Below are 11000 nucleotides of genomic sequence, written 5' to 3'. Positions count from 1 at the left end.
GGCAGAAAGCAAGAAATGAGGAGACACACAGAGCAGAGATATTGAGAGAGTCAAGTGAGTCATGGTCTGCCACAGTTGGTCTGTCTGGGCTAAGGGTGAAACCAAGATGAACCCAAGAGGATGTGTCAGCTCTGAGTGATCTTAGTTCTGGCCCTCAGTTTTTAAGTGAATGAATGGGGGTTCACAGAGATGAACCAGTTTATGAAAAGGTGTGAATTTTTAAAACATTAATATTCAAGTCAGGGCACATAATACATCCATCGTTTAAGTACTTAAATCATATTATGTTTTATTTTACTGAAAAAAGCTCATTGTGATTTAAAATACAATAACACAATCCCAGAGCTGGGTAAGGTTTGGGGAAAACAGATGGGCTATGTCTTTTGCTGTGGTCTGGTATCAGTTCTGAGTGAGTCTTCATGCCTTTGGAACTTGGGAGTTGTGGTCCAAGATTTCATTAAACCCTGGACCTGCATCTCTGTGTCCTGCTTGGTCTTGAAGCTGTGTAAGAAAGAGGTTAGAATTGGCTGGAGCTCTTAAGTGGACTCTGCCTGGAAGATGCCGCTCTTTCCCAGTTGACTCTTGGCTGCTTTATGGCTACTGGGGCTTTGGATGTGCTACTTGGAACTTTAACAGAAAACCTGTTTCCAAATAGGTGGTATCTGACTTCTACATGTTTTTTCAATAAGCCGGCCCCTGGCTGGCTCTGTAGTTTTCATTCTAGGTACTTTACTTCCTTAGTCTACTCCAGCCAACAAAAATGGTCACTTTTCTAAGAGATGTGACTCTAGAACTGAAAGGACTTGTATTTACCAGAGTCCCTCACTTCTTGCCTGTGACACAGTATGATCCCAACTAACATTTCCAGAGGGAAAATGTTCTTATCCTAAGAGACGCAGACAGTTAAGCTCAGTTTTGGGATCAAAACCAAAGTCCCTGCGATTTCATGCTTCCAAGTATACTGGAATTGTGGCATACATATTCATGATCGTTAATGATAGGTCCTGTGGAGTTGGTTCAACAGGATAAGAAACTTCTTTGCCTTAGCAATGGGTCTGGTATGTGTCTCAATATGGTGGACACATGTTTGAATGAGGAGCCAGCTAAGCTCACAAAGTACGAGGGGAAATCTTGACCGTAAGAGGCTAACAAGATGAAGTCCCTTGCCTTTGAATGCTTGCAAGTTCTTAGGATTAGGACTGCAGGCACGAGGGGGGGCAAAAAATAGAATTATCTTTAGGAGGGCTGGTCTCTCATAGTACCCGCTTCCCCTGCTAGGTAAGTGTTCTAAGATCCCATTGGCATCAGTGTACCAGCTAGCCTTCAGCATAAATTTTGGAGGGACATAAACATTTAGACCACAAAGGAGATGAATTAATTATGTGTCTCAGAACTGCCAGCCTTTTATTTGTTTTTTTTTGTTTGTTTGTTTTGTTTTTGAGTTGGAGTCTCACTCTGTCGCCCAGACTGGAGTACAGTGGCCGCTCCCGGCCACCACAGCCTCGACCTGCTGAGCTCCAGTGATCCTTCCACCTCAGCCTTCCAAGTAGCCGGAATTACAGGTATGCGCTACCACGCCCAGCTGATTTTTTGATTTATTGTAGAGATGAGGTCTTGCTGCCCAGGCAGGTCTCGAACCCGCGGGCTCAGGCAATCCACTCACCTCAGCCTCCCAAAGGCGTGGGATTACAGGCTGAGCCACCGAGCCTGGCTCTGCCAGCCTTTTAAATAGTTGCTTTGTAAGACTGTAAGAGATGGGTCTATGTCCTGGGTCATTGTTTCCCTCCCTCTACAATATTCAGTATCACCCTGTGTGATCCATTCTTCCTACCTTCACCTCACTATCACCCTGCTGCAGATCCTTGTGGTCTTCCCTGTGCCATTGCAGTGGTCTTCTCTTGGGCCTTCACTTCCTCACGTCATCCTGTACTCAGATGCCAGGTTATTCTTTCTGATGCATGCCTCCAAATGCACCACTCTCCTTTTATGCTATTTCAAAACTTTTAGTAAACTTCTGGTACCTGCTGACTTCCCAATCTGAAATTCAAGAGCCCCTTGAATCTAGCTCCAGTCTTCTTTTCTAAAACCTCAAACTCTTCTGTCTTTTTGAAGTCCAGCAGAGTGGGATTTCTCCCACTAGCCCACTGCATTCTCTGCCTCTTGCAGCATCTCAGAAGAACCTTCTTACTTTACTATCTGTCACACATCATCCTCAAGACCAGTTGTGTTGAAGATTCACCTTCAATGCAAAGCCCTATGTGGACCTGAGTTATAGGTAACTAGTTTCCTCTTAGGTTCCAATTCACTCCTCGGACATCCCTCAGTTTGGAAAGTAATTAAGTTGAAACAGCCTGGGGTTATGGAGAAAGGTTTGAAGACTGCTGCAAGAGATCAGGAGAGAGATTTTGGGCAAAGATAGCTGTGGTGATAAATGAGAAAAAAAGATCCTAATTAATAAGGGCTGGTGATATTAGGGACTGGAGCCAAAGAGCTGGAATGCCCTGGTATGATCCCACCAAGTTCTCCTTGAACCTTAGTGGAGTCCAGCCCATACAAAAGACATCCCTGGAGGGTAGCCTCCCACACCCCAAACTACCACCTTCTGCTGTTTTTTTCTTCTTTCTAGCTAAATGTTATCCCGTGAAAAATAAGACTAAGCAGTTTAAAAAATATATGTATATTTCCCTTTGAGCATTCTGTCATGTAAATAGCATTAATTTCAACAATAGCAGTACAAAGCACAGAGAAGTGCCTAGAGAAGTACTGAGTCCCTAAGAATACGGAAGTGTTTCACCCTGATGACCCATGGAAAGACCTCACAATACCACAGGCAAGTAGGAAAGAGAATAATGACATCTTTGCCACAACCTTAATTGAGCTCACACAACAACAACAAAAGAAATACACATCACCAGAATTCTGTAGTTTACATTCACTAGGATTTATGACAAAGAAAGTCAAAACATCAATAACTTAAATATAATTAAATATTATGTACAAAATATCGTGCTTTAAATTATTAGAAAAGCATGTCTTTCTGGACATTATAATGAATAATATCACACTTTCCCCTGAGGGAGTATGGGGGAAATAAATAAGAATTTCCTCAGGCTCTGACTGTCAGTCCAGGTGTGATAGTTGAAGTTTTCAGGGTTTGGGTCTTTCGGTCCAGGTGCTTCATGGAATCCCTGACCCACCTCTCTTTGGGGTCAGCACAGAATTCCTTGGCCAGTTTGGTCTTGAAACTGTGAGGAAAGAAGGCACAGTTAAATGGTGTGCCTTGAGGATTCTGCCATTGGCCCCTAGACCTGATCAATCTCTGCTTCCTTGGTGATGGGCATAGATCCAGGAGGGAGGGAGGGGAAGGATGGGAGGAAGAGACTCCAGGAGAAAGCTCTGCTTTTGCTGTCCAGGTGAAGCCCTCCAGGCTCTGACTAAAGGTACTGGGACATTCTCACCAAGCTCCTAGAAAGAAAGCCTTGAGTGACTCTGGACTTCTTATCATGGGCTCAGTTTCTCTGTGGTGTAAAGGAGCCCCTTGGATTAGATGGTCTATCTATCTGACTTATTTGGACATTAATCCTGATCTCTCTCCCTTGTCCCTTGGAACTTCCGGCTGATGGGGCTAGGCACTGTCCACTCACATCACAGCTTCCTGGGGACACTGGACGTTGGTGATTCTTGTGTAGCTGTCCAGTCTCTGGGTGGGAATCCTCCTACTGACCACATTAAAGCAGCATGTGACTGGAATGGAAACTGAATCTGAAAGAAATTTTGCAAAGAATGAGACAATCAGGATACATTGTAAGTGTGCATTTGAAAGGGAATAGGAAAAGGTGGGAGAAGACCTAGGAGTGACCATTCCAAGTTCAGTGCCTTAGTCCAGATCCCAGAGACAAAATGTTACCAGTTTCCTCTACTGAACTATAGGACAAAATGAATCAGTTTCCTCTACTGAACTATAGGACCTTCATTGCTAACTGTGTATGGAAAAATCTCGAGTCACAAGCTGATCCTTGTCTACTAATCCAAAACTTCTGACACTGGGGAAATAAATGCTAAGAACTTGCTTCCCAGCTATTTGTCCCCACGGGCTTCAGAGCCATCTTATGTCATATGCTGAGATTTCTCTTGTCCCCCCTACAGAGTCACTGTTCTGGAAGCTACACTGGGCTGTAATTCAAACTTTGAAACCTAAAAAGCAATCCATTCCACTATTGCCTGAAATGTCCTTCACACCCACAATGAGAAATGATTCATCTTTCTGTGCCACTTCCCCAAACAATGGGAAGGTTGTCGATGTAATGGCTGCACTGTGTCTCTTCCACTTCCCCAAACAATGGGAAGGTTGTCGATGTAATGGCTGCACTGTGTCTCTTCCCAAAGCTGGTGTCAGGAAAGATCATGGGGACTCAGTGACCCAGGCCTTTGGTTCTGGCTCTGTCTCTGACTAGCTGTGACATAATGGGTCTTCTTAATTCCTCTCTTGGTCTCCCTTTCTTCCTTCACCTTTAAAATGCATAGTATGCAACAGGATATCAGTGCTTGTGGTAGTTGAGATGTCAATCCTTAGGGAAGAAGAAGGCTTACCTGGTTGTGCAAGCACCTGGGGGCTGAAGGTGGCTTCTGTGAGCAGCAGGCACAGAATCGCGGCGGAGACCTTCATGTTGGAGGGTGAGGACAGGAACTTCAGCATGAGACTTGGAGGTTTCTCGGTTGGTCTCAGCTTCTCTGCTTCTCTGGTGGCTCTGCCTGCCTTTTATAGGGAGCAGAGGGCCTGAAAAATGTCACAATTAAGGAAGGATGAAGTAAGATCCTGAAATGTGCTGAGTAAGGGAGCAGATCCTCAGGTGATTTCCAAATAATGAAAGAAGGAAGTTGTGTAGTTTCTGTCTTTTACTTAGACTTTGTGGCATAGAGGCAGAAGGATATGTGGTCGGGCTCTACAAAGTGTAGGAAATGACCTCATTGGATTATTAAGGGATCTGATTTCTTTGAAATGGTCTCTAGAAAATAAAAGAATGGGAACTGAGTTTGTAGTGAAGAGAGCTAAGGGCCTGCCCATCTGTGGATACCAGGAGACCGGGAATGGGCCCCAGGGCTTTGCCTGTGCTCTCCATCACACCCAGGTCACCGCAGTTCTAAACCAGGCAGGCTTCTCTAAAATCCCAGACCAGCAGCTCCACAAACCTTGGTGGAATGATAGAATCCTGGAGCCATGTCTTAATACCCTAGAATCTTAGCGTTGAGGAGCATAAGAACTGGACGACATACGCTGGTCTTGTATATGGTGGTTTCCAAATATTTTATTTCAACACTACAATTTCTTCCGAGTGAAATCATGTGGAGAAACACAATATTTCATGCAGATTCAGGTGGAATGGTCTGTTTGGCCTCCCAACTCCCTTTGTTCACACACACTGGGGCAGCAGGTGGGACAAGGAGGGAAGAAACCAGGTTTGCAAAACACTGACCTGGTCTACTCCCGTCTCTCATGTATCCATCATGACAGTATCATATAGAAGTTTTACTACTCTAAGAATCCCCTATTCTATTCGCCCTTCATCTTCTCCCAGTAAATGTCTGGCCACCATTGATCTTTTTACTATTGATAGAGGTTTGTCTTTCCCAAATGTCATACATGTAGTATGCTGCCTTTTCAGACTGGCTTCTTACACTAAGCAGTATGCATTTGAGGCTTCTCCGTGCCTCTTTGTGGTTTGATGACCGATTTATTTCCTTTTCATTATTTTGTATTTTATTGTGGTAAAATACACACAGCATGAAATTTATCATCGTAACCTTTTTTGAGTTGGAATCTCAATCTGTCACTCGGGCTAGAGTGCAGTGGTATGGTCGTGGCTACCGCAGAGTTGACCTGCTGGGCTCAGGTGATCCTTCCACCTCAGTCTAACAAGTATCTGGAACTACAGGCACACGCAACCACGCCCAGCTAATTTTTTTACTTATTGTAAAGATGAGGTCTTGCCAAGTTGTCCAGGCTGATCTCGAACCCGTAGGCTCAGGCAATCCTCTCACCTAAGCCTCCCAAAGTGCTGGGATTATAGGCGTGAGCTACCACGCCTAGCCTGTAACGATTTTTGTGTGTACAGTTCAGTGGCATTAATACATTCACAGTGTTGTGTGGCAATTTCCATAACTCTTTTCATCTTGCAAACTGAAACTCTATATCCATTAAACTGTGTTTCCCTTTCTCCCAGCCCCTGGTAACCATCACCATTCTGCTTAATGTCGCTATGATTTTGACAACTCCAACTACTTTATATAAGTGAAATCATGCAGTATTTGCCTTTTGTGACTGACTTATTTTAATGAACATAATGTCCTCAGGGTACATCCATGTTGTAGCATGTGTCAGAATTTCCTTTCTTTTTAAGGCTGTAGTATTTCATTGAAGTGTATACCACATTTTACTTTTTATTCATCTGTTGATGGACACTTGGGTACCTTCTATGTTTTAGCTATTGCAAATGCTGCAATGAACATGGGTATACAAATATCTCTTCAAGACCTGCTTTCAATCTTTTGGATATACAACCAGAAGTGGAATTGCTACGATATATGGTATTCTATTTAAAAATTTTTTAAGAACTGCTATACTCTTTTTCACAGCAGCTTTTTTCACAGTACAATTTTATATTCCCACCAACAGTGCACAAGGATTTCAATCTCTCTACATCCTCACCAGCACGTGTTATTTTCTGTCTTTTTGATAGTAGTCATTCTAATGAATGTGAAGTGGTATCTCATTGTAGTTTAGATTTTTCATCTCTCTAATGATCAGTGATGTTGAACATCTTTTCTTGTGTTTAGTGGTTATTTGTATATCTTCTTTGGAGAAAAGCTATTCAAGACCTTTGCCCATTTTTGAATCAGGTTTTTGTCATTATTGTTTAGTTTCAGGAATTCTCGATATAGTCTAGATATCAATCCCATATCAGATACATTAATGGCAAATGCTTTCTCCTAGTCTATAAGTTGTCTTTTTATCCCATTCATAGTTTTTTTGGTGCACAAATTTTTAACATTTTCATGAAGTTCAATTTGTCTATTTTTTCTTTTGTGTCATATCCAAGAAATCACTGCCAAACCCAAAGTCATGAATTTTTGCCCTATATTTTCTTTTGAGAGTTTTATAGTCTTAGGTCTTACATTTAAGTCTTTGATCTTTTTGAGTTAATTTTTTGTATGTAGTGTTAGTTAAGGGTGCAGCTTCATTGTTTTTCACGTGGATATCCAGTTTTCCTAGTGCCATGTTGAAGACAATTGAATAGTTTGGGTACCCTTGTCAAAAATTATTTGATCTTATATGTGAGGGTTTATTTCTAGGTTCTCTATTTTATTCCATTGGTCTATATGCTGGTGTCACACGATTTTGATTACTATACCTTTGTAGTAAGTTTTGCAATCAGAAGATGTAAGTCCTTCAGCTTTGCTCTTCTTTTTCAAGGTTCTTTAGGCTGTTGAGGTCCCATGATATTTTATATAAATTTTAGGATTGGCTTTTCTATTTCTGCAAAAATCAGTGTTGCAGTTTTGATGAGGATTTGAATCTACAGATTGCTTTGAGTGATATTGCCATCTTTAAAATAGTAAGTCTTCTAATCCATCAACATAGGATGTATTTCCACTTATTTATATCTTTAATTTCTATTAAAAATGATAGTTTTCATTGTACAATTCTTTTACCTCTTTGGTTAAATTAATGTCCAAGTATTTTATTCTTTTTGGTGCTATCATTAATGAAATTGTTGTAATTTTCTTTTTAAATTGTTTGTTTTTAGTGTATAAAAATGCAACCAATTTATGTGTGTAATATATCCTGCTACCTTTCAGAAATCATTTATTAGTTTTAGGTTTATTTTAGTTCAATTTTAAAGGGTTTTCTACCTACAAGATTATATTATCTGCAAACAGAGATAATTTTACTTTTTCCTTTCCAATTTGGATGCCATCGGATGATTTCTTTTTGTTGTGAATAATATTCCATTGTTTATCCATTAACCTATAACTGGATTCTTTCAGTTTTTGTCAATTATGAATAAAGCTACAATAAACATTCAGGTGCAGTTTTTTTTGTATGGACATAAGTTTTTGACTCGGAAGTGTGATTGCTGGATCTTACGGTTAAGGCTATGTTTAGCTTTGTAAGAAGCTGCCAAATGCTCTTGCAAAGTAGCTGTTCCATTTTGTTCTTCCACAAGCAAATGAATAAGAGTTTCTGTTCATCTACATCCTTGTCAGCATTTGATATTATCTTTTTTTTATTCTAGATATTCTAATAGGTGTGTTGTGGTATCTCTTTTTAATTTGCAACTTCTCAATGACATATAATGATCATTTTTATGTGCTTATTTGTCATCTATTTATGTTATTTGGTGAATTGTCTGTTCAGATCTTTTGCCTATTACTTAATTGGGTTGTTTGTTTTCTAATTCTTGAGTATTAAGAATTCTTTGTATTTTGGATACAAGACCTTTGTAAGATATATGTTTGCAAAGATTTTTCCCCCCAGTGTGTGATTTGTCTTCTCATTCTCTTAACAGTATATTTCATGGAGTAGAAGTTTTTCATTGTAACGAAGTCCACATATTAATTTTTTCTTTCATGGTTTATGCTTTTGGTGTTGCATCTATAAAGTCATCATTAAACACAAGGTCACCTAGTTTTTTCCCTGTATTATCTTCTGGAAGATTTATAGTTTTAAATGTAACATTTAGGTCTGTAATTCATCTTGAGTTAATTTTTGTGAAAGGTATAAGGTCCGTGTCTAGACTCATTTTTTTTCCCGACTGTTCTGGCACTATTTGTTGAAAAGACTTTCCCTTCTCCATTGAATTGCTTTTGCTCCTTTTTCAAAGATCAGTTGACTTCATGTGTACGAGTCTATTTCTGAGCTCTCTATTATTTTCCATTGACTTATTTGTCTATTCTTTTGTCAATACTACACTGTCTACTAATATTGATTTATAGCAAGTCTTGGCTATACATTGTTAGACTATGGGATGTGTAGCATTTTATGGCTAGTTGGTATAAGTTAACTTAGCTCCTGTGGAGCAAGTGGCTTCAAGAGGTAATTTCGTAGCTCAGAGGTGACCTCACTCCTATTTCACCCAATATCTGTCTTGGCTTGATGATTTAAAGGGGTTCATGTTCCTCAGATAAAAATTTATTTTATTATTTTTATTTTTTTCCATGTTAAAGTCGTTTAGGACTTTAGGACAGGTGGAGAACACAGTGCTCTGGGCATTTTTTTACATGGTTACTTTCCTCTCTCCCTGCTAGAAGTGTGAGGGAATATGTCTCCGACCTTCACTGTGAGAACTTGTGGAGCTTCTGGAAGTAGAACTCCTGAAAGTGAAGACTAGGCCCTCAGCAGTTTTTAATTCTCAAGCAAGTCCACATTCAGGCTCCTGCTGTTTAAAGATAACAGTTTAAGTTTTCCTAACACTTCCTGGCTCCATTGGCTTCTGTTCCTGGTAATCTGTGGTTCTCAGTATCTCTCTCTAGTTTTGGGGCGAAGAAGTTTGCCCTGTGACTTCAACTCTCTGAAAGATCTAAGAAGAGTTGTTGATTCTCCAGTTTTTCTTTTCAAGGCAGAGGCTTTTTTTTTTTTCTTTCATGGTTTATGCTTTTGGTGTTGCATCTATAAAGTCATGTCAGAAAGGAAACCAGAAGTTTCATGTCAGAAAGGAAACCAGAAGTCATTGAGCATCTTTTCTTGTGTTTGTTATTTGTATATCTTCTTTGGTAAAGTTCAGACCTTTTACCCATTTAAAAAATTTGGTTGTGTTTTTACTGCTGTGTTTGAGAGTTCTTTGTGTATTTTGGATAAAAGTTTTTTTAATCAGATACGTACATTGCAAATATTTTTTTTCCTAGTCTGTGGTTTGTTCTTTAACAGAGTCTTTTATAGATCAGAAGTTTTTAACTTTTTTTTTTTGAGTTGGAGTTTTACTCTGTCACTCAGGCTGGAGTGCAGTGTCATGCTCAGGGCCACTGAAGCCTCGACTTGCTGGACTCAGGCAATCTTTCTGCCTTCAGAGTAGCTGGAACCATAGGTGGACGCCACCATGCCCAGCTAATTTTTTGGTTTATTGTAGAGACGAGGGCTTGCCAAGTTGCCCAGCCTGCTCTCCAATCTCTGGGCTCAGACAATCCTCTTGTCTTCACCTCCCAAAGTGCTGGGGTTATTTGCATGAGCCACTGTGCCTGGCAGAAGTTTTTTAATTTTAATAAAGTTCAATTTATCAATTTTTTGTTTCATGGATCTTGCCTTTTGCATTATACCTGAACTCTCATCACCAAACCCAAGGTCTAATACTGCTTAGTCATTTAACATGTCTAGACTCCTCACAGGATGCTAAATATTCTCCAATAATCTTTAGCTTTAAAGGCTCCATAGGAGTCCATATGTATATTGATGCACTATAATTAAAGTACTTCTCTATAGCTGAGAATTATACAGCTTCTATTATTTTATAATTATAAACAATACTTACAGAAAAAGCTGATATAACACATTAGTATTTTTTCTTTTTTTAATGTTTTATTTTTTAATTTCTGAAATACAAATCAAAATACATTTTTGTTACATGTTATTTTGACAAGTCTGACAGTCTTTTCAATACAGGATAACTCAATATAGGTGCTTTAAAACTTCCTTTTTAAAAACCATACATTTAACCGGGCTCGGTGGCTCAGCCTGTAATCCTGCACCTTTTGGGAGGCTGAGGTGAGTGGACTGCCTGATCCCGTGGGTTCGAGACCCACCTGGGCAACTTGGCGAGCCCTCATTTCTACAATAAATCAAAAATCAGCCGGGCGTGGTAGCGCGCCTGTAATTCCGGCTACTCGGAAGGCTGAGGCGGAAGGATCACCGGAGCCCAGCGGGTTGAGGCTGCGGTGGCCGAGAGCGGCCACTGCACTCCAGTCTGGGCGACGGAGTGAAACTCCAACTCAAAAAACAAAACAGAAAA

The 11000-nt window shown here is 40.2% G+C and overlaps 1 protein-coding gene across 1 annotated transcript; it reads right to left on the bottom strand.

Moving 5' to 3' along the window:
* Positions 1 to 3106: 3106 nt before the first annotated feature.
* Positions 3107 to 4696, bottom strand: CCL8 (C-C motif chemokine ligand 8). Its single transcript, XM_021707979.1, has 3 exons — positions 4591 to 4696; positions 3645 to 3762; positions 3107 to 3245 (listed from the first exon to the last, which is right to left on the bottom strand). The coding sequence occupies exons 1-3, from the start codon at positions 4694 to 4696 to the stop codon at positions 3107 to 3109; spliced, it is 363 nt and encodes a 120-aa protein (XP_021563654.1).
* Between the last annotated feature and the right edge of the window lie 6304 nt (positions 4697 to 11000).

This window comes from Carlito syrichta, unplaced genomic scaffold (assembly GCF_000164805.1).
Source record: "Carlito syrichta isolate Samal-C Ts95f unplaced genomic scaffold, Tarsius_syrichta-2.0.1 Scaffold128688, whole genome shotgun sequence".
Lineage (NCBI taxonomy): Eukaryota > Metazoa > Chordata > Mammalia > Primates > Tarsiidae > Carlito > Carlito syrichta.
Note: the sequence above shows the minus strand (reverse complement) of the source record. Positions and strands in the feature narration are given on the sequence as shown.